A 16,223-nucleotide genomic window follows, 5' to 3' on the forward strand; every position below is an offset into this window, starting at 1 on the left:
TAGGATCCTCATCGACCTTTCGAAGGATGTCTAATTTCTCCTTAAAGGAGAACGCTTTTCGCTTGCGAGACATAGCTCGTTGCGACTAGGCAAATTGGCGCAAACACAAAGAACGCGGCCCGAAGCACAACACTGCAGCCACTCCGTCCAATGCCACGCAGAGAAAGAGAAAAGCACAACAGCAACAAAAGCGTCACCGCTCCAAACTCGTTGTGCCTTGCCCCGCCCAGTCCCCCGCGTCGTCGCGTCCGCGCCGCCGCACCGAAAAAGAGAGGGAGAAAGGAAACCGTGGCCAGCGCCATCTCTAAACCTAAACCGAAATCAAAGGACGCAAGTGGTCTCTGAGGTCTCCGATATTGCGCACGCTGCGTGCCGATGTTGGAGGCCGCCACGCGCTGCTGGCAGGCATCGTTGGCAAAATGCCAAACCGGCGCGCGACTCAGCGCTGTTCTATTTCGCGGCCGTCAGTGGGGCGGCGTTCACTCGTATCAAACGACGCGGGCTCGGCAGGGACCACAGAAAAATCCGTATCATCCGGAAATTCGTATTAGCCGTGATCGTATCATCAAGATTCCACTGTACATAGGCGTTGAAAGTTGCGTTAAAAATTTCATCCAGAACCTACGAACCTATACACCTTTCACAGGAGTGGCCGCCCCTGTTTAGCGCAGCCCAGAGAGCAGTCAGTTAAAGGTATATACCTAGACTGGTTAGGGTTCATGACATTACTTAACTACCAGGCTCTCATGACGTAATTATGTATGCGGATGACACGAACATATTTTTTATAGCCACATCTCTTGTACAAGTGGAGGCTACGATAAACAGGCATTTAAAAAACCTGTTGTTATGGCTATAATACAGCATGTTTTCGTTTAATTTATTGAAAACTAGGCACATTATTTTTAGGTCAATTAATACTGCTGATTCTTATAAGGCCAATACTCAATTTGTATGCGTAAGAATACATGAAGTTGATTGCCTTAAATTTCTTGGTGTCAGGTTCCACCAGAACCTTTCCTGGAACACACGTGTCAAAATTAGCACCTGAAATATGTAGAAGTGTTGGCTGTCTCTACCAAGTCGCTTGTCTGGTAACCGTGTAATTGAGACTGCAGATGTATTATGCGCATGTGTATGCTACCTTGTATGTATTCTCGAATGGGGAACAACTACGCCTACCAACTATCAAAAACTACCAGTACCTTGAAAGAGCTTTGCGGTGCATTCATGGGTAACGTGGCAGACCCAACGATTTTTCCACGTCATTGTTGCATACTCAATATTTGCTTAAAGCGAACCAAGTCTACCCCTTTCAACTGTTGCAGTATATTAAGAGCAATGAATTACTCACTCACAACCTTACTTTGTATAACGATGCGTACCACTTTCCAAAACAAATCCACCGGGTCCCCAAGACGTGCACAAACTACCGTATATACTCGCATAACGATCGCACCTTTTCTTTTTTTTTTTTTTCCAAAAAACTGACTCCAACTTCGGGATACGATCATTACGCGGGGTAAATTTTCTGTGAAAAAAATATTCTGAGCCCTGTAAACGCAAAAAAAAGTCCCTAATCAGAATTCTTACGATAGCTATCATGAACATAACCAAAAATAAAAGTAAATTAAGGCTTACCTTTGTAATAAAATGCACGCATTACGCAGAAGTTACATGCAAAGAACAATGCCCCTTTATTTTTTACCTCTCTGACCCCGCCCCTAACGTTCATTCAGATTCCGAAGCATCACTGGTGTCAGTGTCGTCGCCGCACCATTCCCTGTTGGAACCGGCAGTGTCTTCCCCGTCCCACAGAGGGTCATCTTTCGTTCCGTCAAGCACGTTGGAAATGCCAGCGACAGTTCAGTCCGCCGCATAAAGCGTGTCGTCCAGCCGGAACTGGCGCAGAAGTCCTTTCTGGCTATTCCCAGTATCCGAGGAAACTGTGCACGCCTACGTTTGTATCATGCCTAATGACACTGCATAACTGTCCTTGCGTATGTCCTTCACGTATTCGAGGACTGCTTTTTCAATGTCGGAGAACTTGCCAGATTTGGGTACGCGGAAAGCCCATCGCGTGCTTTTAGTAGCCATGAGCATGTCGCGCTGTTTTTTCCAATTTCGGATCCGGATTTTGTCGATACCGAAATGTCTGCCGGCGGCGCGGTTGCCATGCTCTAGCGCGTAGTCAAGCGCCTTAAGCTTGAACGCGGCAGTAAAGCTCGCATACCACCCCATGGCGAAACGGCGCTTCGACAGGCGATCACAAAGCACACACACACAAAAAAAAAGTGGTCTCAGGAAAAAAAAAAACATTGCTGCGGGATGAACACAAGTGGACCACCAGGCGGCCGCCGCTGCAACAGTGCAGGATGTCAAAACAAACATGGCGGCTGACAGAGCGAAGCCGCCGCATTTTTTTTTTTCCGTCAGTTATGGAGGTTGTGAGTACGTCACGCGCGTCAAAACAGTTTCTTTCATCTAAATAAGGAATGCTTTCATTTAATTCAGTAAATTTACGGCATTAGCATAGTGATGCTCGCTTTCAGATCACAAAAACAATGATAGGCGCGTTCAACTAGGCTTGGCACATGACATGTCAATGCGGCAAGTTCAGGGTGCGATCATTATGCGGCGGGAAAAAAACAAGAATTTAGACGACAAAATTTAGGGGTGCGATCATTACGCGAGTAAATACGGTATGGAAAACAAAATTTAAATTGGCAGGTAACTGTGGCTATTGTCGGTGAATGTTTATTTTGATGTTGCATTAAAATTATTGAAAAAGCAAACAAAGAAATATTTACTTGAATGTCATTCATGCTTTAGGTAATTTGTATTTTGTATCAGTTTGTGTTTTTTAGAATGCTTTTTATTTAGTCTACATTACATGCTTAATAGCAGCATTGTGTTGTACTGGAAAATGCCGCTAACTCTGCAATCATGCGTCTTCGTTTATGTTATGCTGTACAAGGGAGCCAAGGCCTTTGTCAGGCACTCAGCCTTGAAGTGAAAAAATTTCACTTCACTTCTCAAGTTGACAATTTCACGTCCACCATCCTCTTCGTGTAAACATTTTGGGCCAATTCCGTACTAGCTTCGCATGTTTGTAGTTAGACTGTACATCAGATGTCGCTAGCAGCATTGTTTCTGCTTTTCCAATAAATTGGAGAACTATAATTACAATAACACATATAAACCCCTAATCACAACCAACTCTGCCAGCCAACAAACATTGGGACAACAGGAGAGACTAAAGTAGCAAAAAACACTGTCCAGTAATTAAATTGCAGGACAGCCGAAATACTGAATTAAAAGGATCTGTCCTGGTGAATCAGGGATTAAAAACACTCAAAACTAACACACCTTGCTAGAGTGGATCGAAAGCGCCAGTTCCGACTGTTATCCATGCAGAGGAAGTCTGCCAACAAAGGCAGTGAGCGGCGCTGGTCTCCTCTACTCAAGCCACGCAAGAATTGTGCAAGCCGCTCAAGCAGGCCAGCTCTCACTTCATCCACATCTCGTATAAAGCCTTCAAAGCTTGGCACCAAGTCCCGTGAAGCAATTTCTGGGCCCAGGATAGTGGCTAGCTCATGCAAACAGGATGCCACAATGTACCGCACCTTCCACTGCATTAAAAAAGAAGGTTTAAGATGAGCAACTAGAATGGGCTCACAGTTGGAGCACCACATATCATTTTCGCAATTTCAAAATAACGCCCCTGAACGACATGCCACAAGATTTGAAAAAAAAAAAACTATGGCATGTATTGTTGACGATCAAAAAATATAAACGTCTCTATAAACGAATGACACATGAATATGGTCTCGCACAATGCGGCAGCAAAGTTGCGAATGAAACCTTGGCATGATTGTCTATTAGAAGCACTTAGTATGCTCAAGATAGCGATACACATGCAGCCAAACTCACTCAAGATGCTTATAGAAATAAGGTTGTCAGTAACAATGGTATGTTCATCAGCGGCTGTCATCTCACCTTTGCTCTGACACTGATCAGTAAAGGCATCGCTTAACCGCGTGGAATTAGGAATCGCTGACCAACCTGAAGACCTTTTGTGGCACATTGAAGTGTCTGCAGGTTGAGGTGCACAACTAAACTTCATGCTACAAAAATCAACTGCGATTATCTGTCATTGTATTTATGGCTTTTTTCATTCCAAGGCCTAATATGCTTATTATAAGAGGACGTAGCTGTAGAGAACGGCATTAGCTCTGTGAAAGCCGACAGTAAAGCTCGATGCTCCCATCTCTTTTTATTTCTCACAACCATTATGCCCCCTTAAAAAGGGGTTGATGTTGAGTGAGCTTGCTCTATTTGCCCACCAGTGTGCAGCACTTGCAGATCTAGTATATCTTTGTCACGGTTAAACTGGAGGCCTGCTTCTACAAGTCATGATTAAACTGGAGGGGTGCTTCCACAAGCACATGCCTCTAGTTCTTTAGGAGGCCTGTATTGATTCTTTTTCAATATGTGCCATATTTTTCTGCAATCATGTCTTTCAAAGGGCAGTATGAAAAAAATGTTAGTGCACCTAAACGCAGTCTTTATAACAGATAGACTTTTATACCATATTCAGCCTGGGCATTTGCCTTGAAAGCCAGAGATATAGCACGGGGATTTTAAGAACTCATGGCATGAATGAGGTTCAAGTGAATTGAAGTCAGATTTTCAACATGTAGGAAGAAAAAGCTTGCACAAACCTGCACATCAGACACTAAACAGCGGTAGGTGGTCCGCAGGCAAGGCCAGTACTGGCGCCCAAGGGTAAGTGCCACAGCAGGTAGGCTATGGGCACAGTGTCGTCCTATTTCAGAGTCCAAATTCTGAGCCAAATTAGGATCAGTCATTGTCTGATACCGCTCCAGCAACAGCACAGGTACTATGTCCTAGAATGCAGGAAGTGAAACATAAAATCTCACACTACCGCAAGTTTTAGTTAATACATAAGTTTTAAAATGTCTGTATGTTAAGCAGAATGCTGTCCTCACTAGTTCGATACAGCTGAACTTCTACATATGAGGCACCGATAGAACAGACAATTGGGTATAAGACACACCTGTATGCCCAAGTAGAAATAAGAGGATTAGAAAATGTGAGCATGGTACAGTAGAATCTCAATGACATGAATTTGAAGGGAGTACGCAAAATATTCATATCACGCGATTCGTTTGGACTAAAAACAAGTTAAAGCTGGTATTGATTGATGATGAACAAAACTATTATATGCTGCTGGTGCGGCCCGTTCACACTTGATATCAAAGAGAGCGAAAGCAGTCAAATCTATTGTAAATTCACTCGCTTCGTCCCTTAAGCGGCGAGAAAACTGCGCCGCAAAGTGGACACGAAAAAATCTGCCCAGGAGAATTCACACTAAAGAATTCGAGCGAAAACGCCAAAGCGGACGAAAAACCGAAAACCACATCCGCACCTGTCTCAAATGCTCACATTTGTTTTACCCCTCGTACATGCCACCACCGACGCTTGAGAATTCATTCCATTTTGCCCGTTTCCTGAGCGAAGTTCGTAAGGAGTTCTCGTTATGCATGCAAAGCACTGAAAAAACGCAGCTTGCACCTTTAAAAACGTTGTTTCGAAAGATACGCCGTCATGGCGACTTGCTGCTGCTGCACCTTCTACTTTCAGCATTTTCAGCGATCGTATTCTAAACCAGGCTCAGAATGAATATGTCCTTGTCAAGGCCGTGAGCTTTGGTGTGCTGCACGAGTAGTCCGCAATAGTGCCCATGCAATCCACCACCGACACCTTTTGCTGCTATATTGAATTAGTGGCTGGTTGTTTACATCACATGGCTGCAAAGCAACTGCAAAAAGGCAATCTGCTTTTGCTTGGCGAGAAAATTGATCTCGAAACGATCCGATTTTTTTTCGCGTCGGCCTCGCAGCGTGTTTTTAGAGCCACTAAATACAGAACAACTCTGGCTAATTTTGCCACTTTCACTCACCTCGAGGCCAAGAGTGAACGGGCCTTCCTCCCACAGACAAGCCGTTGGCATGTAGCAGTCAATTGCACATAAGTATCATCCATCAGTGGTGGCTGGAGAAACCGCTTGTATTACACCGAATCACGGTGCATTTTGGATAAGGTAGTCCATCCAAAACGTCTTTAGAACTCGTATTATTGCATAATTTGCAAAAAGCGTAATCGTATCATTGAGATGCTACTGTATTTAGATACAGTACAGTCGCCGACAATTCGTTCGGACGCTGAAAATGAGGTCATGCTTGTTTATTCGGACACCATCGCGGCCTTACCACTTGCCCCATTGATCCTAACGAAAAATTACGACCGAAAATTTGGACACAACCCACGTGTCCTTCGATTTTTCAGACTCTGATCGAGTGCGGCGCGTGTGCCATGACAAGCTCTCAGTGCTGTTTACAATACGTTTGCTATGTTGGCAGCACTGAAATGTTAAACTAGCTACGAATGGACATGGTCATTGAATGCCTACTGTGGCCAAGCCATGTTAAGTAGGGAGTGGACTTTTGACTCGGTGAGGCCTTTTTCCTAGCGTGTTGGCACAAGCACTGTCAGGTGCTTCTGCGAGTAGGCCTGATAAACCTCTCACGCTCAGCGTCTCGCTCTCTTGAGTGTTTCTTCGGCATGCCAGCTGCTGAAATGGCTTCAACATCACTCGTTTCTGTGCCGCCAGGACTACCAAAGAAATGCGGCCAACGCAGTAGCTACAAGAAGCTCACAATGGCGAAGAAAGCGGAGATTATTTTTGGGGTTTCTTTATATAGTTCGATCTCCTCGTTTAAAATCTGCTTTCATTTTTTTTCATAGTTCATTCAGTTTTTTTTAACCATACATTGAAAAAAAAAATATGCATAATTGTGCAAGCTTAGGCGACGATAGTGAGCTCAAGAAAGCACTAAAAAATAGCAAATGTTGCTCCTAATGAATTGAGGAATTCAATAAAGCAAAGAAATGTTCTGTAACATACTTGTGCTGGCCTAGAGAAAAATTATAATGGCAAGTTTCAGCTTTCCCATACCCAAGGTACAAGCTTTTGAAATTATCTAGCTGAATACAGTCGATCCCAAATATATCAAACTCAGATATATAAAATTATTGACTATATCCCCTTGAATTTTCAATGCAAAAGTATGGGTCCGATGCACCCGTATATTGAACTCCCGCACAGCGGGACATCCTATATATCGAACGCTGCGCCGCGCCGAAGCCCAGAAAGTGCATTTTTCCTAGCAAATATTGATCAACTTTAGGCCACGTTCTAACAATTTACGATCTTTTTTTTTTTTGCGCGCAGGCGACGAAAAAAAAAAACGTTGTCATTTTATCGCGCTGATCTGAAACTCAGATATATAAAATTATTGACTATATCCCCTTGAATTTTCAATGCAAAAGTATGGGTCCGATGCACCCGTATATTGAACTCCCGCACAGCGGGACATCCTATATATCGAACGCTGCGCCGCGCCGAAGCCCAGAAAGTGCATTTTTCCTAGCAAATATTGATCAACTTTAGGCCACGTTCTAACAATTTACGATCTTTTTTTTTTTTGCGCGCAGGCGACGAAAAAAAAAACGATGTCATTTTATCGCGCTGATCTGGTTCGTTGCGCGGCACTCGTGTGTATGTACATCGATACGTTTGATGCGAAATCTGCAGGTCTTACCGCACGGGCATAGTGTTTTCCAAAAGACCGATTGCCGAGGGCACTGAAAGAGATTGCGAAATGACTCGGCGATCTCAGTGCGTTCACAAGTGGTTCGCACTCCCTTCCTTGTTTGTTAGCGCACAATGGCATGCGAGCCTGAAAAACATGGTCTTCAAGATGTGCAACCTTGTCACATATTTTTTAAGTGTTTTTGTTTTCAGAACGCATGGCTCGGAAACTATGCTTTTTTTTATCGTTTTGCATCAATGTCGCTAAAAGCAGCGGCTGCCAGCTACAAAGCCACAGTGACATCGATATCGCCAACATGTCGACATTGAGAACTCCGGCGAACTCGGCGTTGCATCTTTTGCAACTTGTGCCCTTCTCGCATCGTTCCTAATAAATCCTCATTCGAGAGTTGAATTGAACGTTAACCCGCACGTAGCGATAAAAATTATTACTGGTGCTTGGAGCAAGGTCAAGTAAAACACTGTCATAAACGTTCCTTGCGGGCCAGGTGTTGACTTTGGGTGCGTCCAGCCGCTGAACACTGTGTACAATGCCTCAGTGAATTCCGCGACTTATCAGTGTTTCCGGGCACCATCTCTGGCAGTAGTGACTTCATCGGTACAGATTATGTTTCTGACTGCATCGATGCTGAAATTTTGGCTGCCGTTGCAAGTCACGCGGAAATGTAGCCGTGCGGTTATGAATGTGCCAGCGCCTTCGCTTCCACCGCTAACCAAGCTTTTGCTTCGCTACAAAGCTTGCATCAGCGTTCTGCGACAACTAACGTTGTGGCCAAAGGAGCGAAGTTCGTTTATTTGAAAATCTTTAATGATATTAAGGATGACTGAAACTTGGCGGCGTGCAAGAAGCAAAACAAGTTTACGGACTAAATAAAGTGGGGTAACCTGCAGTTTGCACCTTGTTTTTGAGCGAATCGTTATGTCAGCTCTTGTAACGATTTCCGAGGCCCAAAATTCAATTTAGGCCTTAAATATGGATATTCTGTAATTCGAATTCTCAATATATCAAACTATTTAGCGATCCCCCTCGAATTCGATATATCCGGGATTGACTGTGTGCTTATGGAGACCTCTGAAAGTTGTTTCTTTATATTCAAAACATGTTGAACTTTAAGCGTGCTAAGTTTCATTAAGTTCTGACTGCAAGAAGTGCACAAATAGTGCAGAAACTAAAAATGCAGCAAAACAAAGAACTGAGAAAAACATGTCTGAAAATTTAATAATATACTCTTCAACCAATCTGCATTAAATTAATAGAAAATGGTTATCCAGAAAGAGTTCACAGCCTCAGAATGACCCAGCACCATATGTTGGACCCTCACAGTCTCTGCGAGCTGCCTGCTCCAGACTGGCCTTTTTTGCGGCACAGTGGCCGGAGGCCAAAGGCCCTTACTTTCTGGCTTGCGCGAGGTTTTTGGGAGAAGCGTCCATTTTTTTGCCAATGGCAGTGAAAGTCTTGAGGTGCACTGGTTTTGAAACACCAAGGATGCACAAAACCACAGAAGCTGCTCGTGTCCGCCGCCGATCGCACACGCTGAGGCACACGTTCACGGCTAAGCTGTCCTGTTCACACGTCTCCTCACTTCTACTGCATGACTGATACACTCGGCTTGATGTGTACTTGGATGAAACAAGAGTTTCAGCATATGCATCATTTTGCCAATAAAGTGCCAAAACAATGTCAGTCCTTAACGTCTACCTGCAAATTCTCGAACAGACAGCTCGTACTGCCCCCAGCTGGGGCATACTGCGCCGCTGACGAGGTTGTGCATCGCATCGGTTTCACAAATAAATGTGCTTCCACGTTCCTCCTGACTCTTTCTTTCGTCATCGAACATGTTTGTCTTTCGCTCTAAAGCACTGACCAAGTCATCGACACCATAAATGAAGTACAAACAATCCAAATCAGGTGCGTAACTGCCGCGGCTAGGCCTAGCAGCACACGAACCTACCATCACCGAAGCTCTCCGCTTGCGTTTGGGGCATCTTCCCTTGTGCTTTAATGCCTTGTCAAGAACTTCCGTGAATGAAACTCTCATCTCTAGCCAGGAAAAAAAAGTAACCTAGGCGACTGTGTCCGTCAATGTCTCAGCAAAAGCAGGAAAATGAAGAAAAAGCGCTCTCCTCCAGCTGCGCATCGGAATGCCCGCAACCAGTAGCAGGGCTCCAATCATACCACGTGACTTCAAAGGCACAGTCGCCACACCAGAATGCAGTTGGGAAAAGATTTTTTTGTTGTTGTTGTATTTTCGGTAAGGCAGGCGCCTGCTGAAGTGGGCCGATTAAGGAGAAGGCTTGGAGGAATGCAAAACACAACAAAAGACAGAATATATATTTTTTTTTCAACGAAGAATTGCGCGTCTTCGACCCGCACCTCCCGTCTTAACACTGGCACGATCACCAGACATAGGGAGTGCAGCTATTCAGTGCTTGCAAGGTAACAAAAAATTGTAAACAATGTGGTCCTAGAGTTCGACGTCATACTTGATCAGCCAGCCGGTGTCTGAAAAATCAAACTGTGCACTGTGGGGCGTTTGAATTTTTGGTCACGAGTTTACATTACTTCAATGGGATGAATGGTGGTGCTACAAAGGTGTACAAATAAACGAGCATGTTCAAATTTTCAACGTCCACATAAACGGTTGCCAAATTTGTTTCTAAATAAACTCTACATATTTTTAATCATGCAAAGACAGAAAACACCTTACTTGTTCATGTGCAGACCAGCTATCAGAACGAGTGTTGTGAGATATCGAAAGCAGCTTGCTTTCACTGCCTGCCATCTCTTTTGAGTTGCTCATCCGTACTTTGTGCACACCTGGAAGAAACAACTTCCATTATTGCGTGCATCAATACAAAAACATTATGAAAAAATATGTACATTGATAGGAAACTTTCTATACACGATACCTTTCATTAAAAAAAAAAACGAGGTAGTTTCATAGGTCCACTAATATTAAAAAACTGTAGCAATCTTACTGTGCAGTACTGGAAATAACAGAAACATAACGATGTGAACAGTAGTCTCGCACGTTTGGGCTGTGTTGGCTGTGTAGACTCCCAGAAAAGAAAGCCTAACTGTCACCCCACTGAATACCTGCCAAGTTCAAGGATTCCGAATTCAGGAGATTTCCGCGACAAGAGAGGAGGGTGGGGGGAAGGGGCCTAAATTATTTGCTCTTATTTTTTTTGTCGGCACCAAAAAAACTTGAACAAAAAACATTGTGAAAAAAAAGAGGAAATGGGGGGGGGGGGTCTGAATTGCAAGCACCAACATCAGCCTTGCAGTCTTATAGTGAATTGGAGTGGCCGAACACACGAGGGTAGGGTTTCCCACTAAGGTGAAAGTCACAAAGAACAATGCAACTAGCAGAATCTATTTCCGTCAAAACAACTTGTGTATGTCTTCCTGGGACACAGCTGGCTGCCGAAAAAGCGCGAGTCAAAGCTTTGCTCACTACTAGATTCTTTTCACAGGAACGCCAAAACGAGTCTGGCCCTTTCTTTTTTTACGTATTTAATGTCTTTAATCTACCGCTGCATTAGCCGGGTGGCCTTGAAGCTCGTAGATCGCTATTGCGTTACCGTGACCGCGGTTTTATGCTCGATGGTTGCGGCAAACGGTAGTTCCTTTTTAATCCCCGTGTGCTTGGCTGCACACGCACCTTCAAAATTACAATCGCATCTGCTGCAGTTCAGTCCACAGAGTTTGTTGGAAGTAGCGTTGGTTTGACTGGTTGAGCGTTGAATGCGCGCACACTTTCAAGGTTCTGTCACGTCGTCGCCATACATGATGGTGTCAAGAACGACCATGGTTTCATCCATAGCGGTCGTGGCAACAACAATCAGACGCACTGCAGAAGGCAATGCATGCACCGGCCGCATGCGCACTTGCGAAGCTTCGAGTACGCTGCGCTCGGCCTTTGTTTGACGGTTTGCGTATTAAAGTTCGTATCACCTACCGCAATTAAGAAATGTGTTCGAAACATTCGAATTTAGGCCCGAATTTAAGCCCGAATTTAGGACCTGCGGGTCAGCAGCCGAGCACCTTAGCCACTAGACCACCGCGGCAGGGTAGTGCGACCCCATCAAGAATGCGGGCTTGTGCACAGTTGACACTCTTAGCACGTTGCTCAACAACCAAGAAGTAACAACTCTGACAGTGGTTAAGTTGCGCCAAAGTACGCCATCTTGGGTTTAAATGTCTTGCGGGAAAGCCACTCACCACCCACGTAGGAGCAGCGCTAGCGCTTATAGCATTGCTTTATTTTTTTATTTTTATTTTTTGCTTTCTTTTCTTATATTTTTTATTAAGGTACGAGACAAACTCAGTTGCTCTTTAAGCCTTGATTTTATGTTTACGTTTTTGGTAAGTAATAATGAAAAAACGTTCTTCAGCTCACTGAACCAGTGGTACATATGTATAGTAGGCCACACATTAGCTTCGGCTTCTTTTGCACTGTTTTTCCCCTTTACATATATAAAATTATTTTTCACTCTTGGTCGCTATTGAGCAAGGGACGGAATATTTTCATTGCGTTGGGCTCATTCGTTAACTGTGCGAGTTAACCAGGTAAAACTTTCTAGTCTTCAACTGAATCGAGCTGGATAGCGAGAAAGAGTGGCCGTGCAATGCCCGCGTTAAGCTCGCATCTCGTATTACGATCGTATTACAATCGCTGCTCATGACAATTGATGTGAATCGTCATTCAATAACCCTGTCGTGTCCAACATTCTTTTCGCTTAAGGTTTAGAAGCTGCATTCAATTCACGCACTAGCAGCAACACCTTGCCGATTCAAATAATTCTAGTTTAAATTCTCCCTTTATTTTTAGAGTTTTAACACAGACTATATAATTTGGACGTATGCAGCTGACACACGCTGCCCAACTCTGCATGTATAACGTATTCACGACTGCATCTGTGGTTAATACAAATAGAGCAAGTTTTGCAGTGCTGCGGACAGATTACAAAAAAAAAAAAAAAAAAAGCCAGGCGCATGGGCGTCAGCAGAGAAGTGGAAACAGGGCCCTTGCCCCCCCTCAAGCCAACACAGCACTTGCCCTCACCCAAGCAATACCAGTGCTCTCGCTCTCCCTAAGCAGCAATGCAACAGTGGTTTGCACCCCTAAGAGAAAATCCTGCCGACAACAATAGCCAAGCGTTTACTCCTTCCGACTGAACACTAATCTTTGTATAGCAACACCTGCTGCACCCCCATTTAATCGCATGGGCTCTACGTAATACAATTCAACACAGAATGCAATTGCTACCGCATTTCTCGTGGCCAACAAGCAGCATGGCTACATTACCAAAGAAGCACGGAGAGAATGACAACAGCCGTTGTCAACCCCGCTTAATCTACCCGGAAATCGCGTATCGTTGGCTTCTCCACGGTGCAAATGAACCACCTATGACCACGTGATGGCGCTCGGCGAATATGGGTGCTGAACTCCATTAGGCGGAGCAGGCAGCGCTCAGAAAACAGTGGCGCAACTCTGCTACCTAAAGGTAGCATATACAGTAACTCTAGTTAATTTACACTCATCCTGTGGATACATGTGTGTTCTTTTCTAGCACCGTTCTTGGTTTGTTTTAGCAGCACGCTTCCAGTATCAAGCTATAACAGCTGTTCATCAGCACTCGTCCTGTGCACTTTCTTTTCGTGCGTCCTTCGTGCTTGAGCCGTGCGCTGATGTATGGGGTTACTTGGCCTTCTTCGCGTGACATTCTAATTTCTTGCTATCACATTCACTGCTTCACCCTCGTCACAAACCATCTTTTTTTTTTTTTTCACATGCAATTTTGCGAAATGGGATGGTGTGCACCCACGCCGCATTACTGCTTCAGAAATGGGGAGTTTGACAGGTTCACACACCAATGTACCACATTTAGGAGGTCGCAATGTCGATATGAAAGTGAACTGCTTAGGTAATTCAAGGATTTTCAAGGATGGTAAAAAATTCCAGGGCTTTCAAGTGCCTTGAAAGTGCATTTTTCAAATTCAAGGGTTTTCAAAAGTTTCAAGGGCCTGTACAAACCCTGCTACTGAAGCTTTGGCACACTCATTCACCGCATGAGAAATAAAAAAAAGCACCCACATATTATCCTTGCAATACTGGTCAGGCATGCCGTGAAGCCTACTTGTCCACAGAAATTTTCATATAACCTGCACCCAAAGTTTTCAGATACAAATTTTTTTTAATATTTTGTGCGTGTTATGCACACAAAAACAAGTTCGCTCAGCGTGCGGCCAGAAACATCTGAATGAGTCTTAGTTCAAGGCACACACTTGCTTAGACCAAAGGGAGTCAAAATAATCAGATCTCCCCGAATTTTCTGGTTTATAGGTGAAATTTCACTCCAGTGAAATATCAAAACAATGACTTTTTTCGTGCAGGGGTGGAAGCAGGCTTCAATAATTTGGAGCAGCTTTGGGAGCAGGAATAATGCAGTTTTGGAGCAGCTTTGGAGCAGTAAAAAGAGTTTTGGCGCAGCTTTGTAGCAGCAAAAGGTGTGTTTGGAACATCAAAATTTAGTTTTAGAGCAATTTCTCAGGCCACACATCACTGGTGATTAAAATTTTTGCATTCTGGTAAACACAATAAAAAAGTTGATTGATATGTGGGGATTAATGTCCCAAAACTACCATATAATTATGAGAGACAACGCGCCGTAGTGGAGGGCTCCGGAGATTTTGATCACCTGGGGTTCTCTTAGGTGCACTTAAATCTCAGCACACAGACCTACAACAATCACGCCTCAATCGGGAATGCAGCCGCCGCAGCCGGGATTCGATCCCGCGACCTGAGGATCGGCAGCCGAGTACCTTAGCCACTAGACCACCACGGCTGGGCAACACAATAAAAAAAGTTCAGTGGTTTTTACTAAGCACGCAATGCTGATCAAGTGACCAGACTTACCCAAAATTCATACATATTAAACCTTACAACATCAAAGGTGAAAGCACAGCAACTAAAGAAAAAAACTTAAGCGGTGTTCTGTACAGCTACTAGAGCTAAGATGAATGAAAAAAATTATGTTAAAATTTTGCAATGCTCAAAATGATTAAAACATCACATGGAACATGAAAAGCAACATTAGACTTGAGATGAGCTACTACATAATATATGTTATCTTCATACTAAACTCATAGGGCTCAATAAAAATAAATGTGAAAACTTATGTTCCAGTCATTGAAGTGCCGCAGCTGACATGAGCACCACGAAGAAATTTAAATGCGCTCGCCACGCCATCGCCAGGCAATTAAGTGAAACATTTTTATTACAATTGGAATTATATGGCCACTTCAAGGATTTTCGCCATCGCTGCCATATTCCTGCGTACAAGTTGGTACCCTTCCCCGCGCATTATACATTCGACCCACGTGCGAAATCCCGCAAGCTGGGGTGATGAGCGCTGCTCAAGCAGACATCAAACGAGATGGCCAGTCTCGGTCGTTCGGAGGGCGCACGCATTAGCATCCATCTCAAGCAGAGATGAAACACGCCGCCAATCTCGAACGAGCATGAAAAGACGCCGAGGAAAGGAGGTCACCGTGAACTTTGATTCTATTCAATTGCATGGTTGCGATAGCTGGCGCGCATGATATCAGCAAGAATCAGTGGACGGCTCGTAAACAGTTCTACGTGGTGCACTTTTGACGGAAAGAGATTGTGCGACAAGAGCATTGCTCTCTGCAATGGACGTACTTATTCTTTTAAACCAGCGTTTTGTTGTTGTGAGTGTCGCGATGTCGAATCCTAAAAAGTTAGCTGTCAGCCTTCGTATTGTCACGAGGTCGTGATGTCGACGAAGGCAGCAGCCGCTGTTTTCATGAAAGAACTTTTATTGCAAAAGCAATTATATGGACAGTCATCTGGTTTTTGCATTCGTCATCACCGCCGCTGTCATTCACGTATATGTAACTCTGTATGTATGTATGTATGTATGTGTGTGTGTGTGTGTGTGTGTGTATATATATATATATATATATATATATATATATATATATATATATATATACAGGGAAGGGTGCTCTATCTTACTATTTCAGCATAGCGAACATCGCCTTATCGGCCAGGGTCCTCTGCGCACGCACTTATCTCATGAGCGAACAAGAGCAGGAACTTATGGTTGCCGCGCGATAGCGCGGCAACCGTAAGATCTCAAAGAGTACAACCATAAGATCCCAAAGAGTACAAAGGCTGACGTCCCTGCCTTTGCAGTGCCTTCTTGGGAATCGCATATTTACGTCCCAGAGGGAATTATAACAGCATCCAAGAAGCCTTCATTGAAAAGAGTTGTCAACACAGTGCTGAAGCATTATTTTTACAAGAACGTCAAAACATTTAATGGGCACTATTATAATACATTCTCCAAATATTAACTTTCGTACTCTAGCAAATGAGCTCTCCAGCAATATTAGGCGAGTAGTTACCTTCTTATTAGAACAGAAAAATAAAAACATTCAAAAATTTTGTGTCAGTGCTCCTCTAAATAAAGCATCTAGACAAATGCAGCC

At 44.0% G+C, this 16,223-nt stretch overlaps 1 protein-coding gene across 7 annotated transcripts in view; it reads right to left on the reverse strand.

The window, feature by feature from the left end:
- LOC119177035 (serine/threonine-protein phosphatase 4 regulatory subunit 1) overlaps positions 1 to 16,223 on the reverse strand; it is a 148,846-nt gene that overhangs the window by 24,636 nt on the left and 107,987 nt on the right. For all 7 annotated transcript variants that reach the window (XR_012887053.1, XM_075878006.1, XM_075878008.1 and 4 more), the window contains 3 exons: positions 10,408 to 10,517; positions 4,725 to 4,910; positions 3,370 to 3,632 (listed from right to left, as the gene is read on the reverse strand). Coding sequence is in view for 6 of the 7 variants with exons in the window: in XM_075878006.1 (XP_075734121.1) it covers positions 3,370 to 3,632; positions 4,725 to 4,910; positions 10,408 to 10,517 (559 nt within the window). In the remaining variant the exon portion in view is untranslated. The remainder of the gene's footprint in view (positions 1 to 3,369; positions 3,633 to 4,724; positions 4,911 to 10,407; positions 10,518 to 16,223) is intronic.

The sequence above is a fragment of the Rhipicephalus microplus genome, chromosome X (assembly GCF_043290135.1).
Source record: "Rhipicephalus microplus isolate Deutch F79 chromosome X, USDA_Rmic, whole genome shotgun sequence".
In the NCBI taxonomy this organism is placed as follows: Eukaryota; Metazoa; Arthropoda; class Arachnida; order Ixodida; family Ixodidae; genus Rhipicephalus; species Rhipicephalus microplus.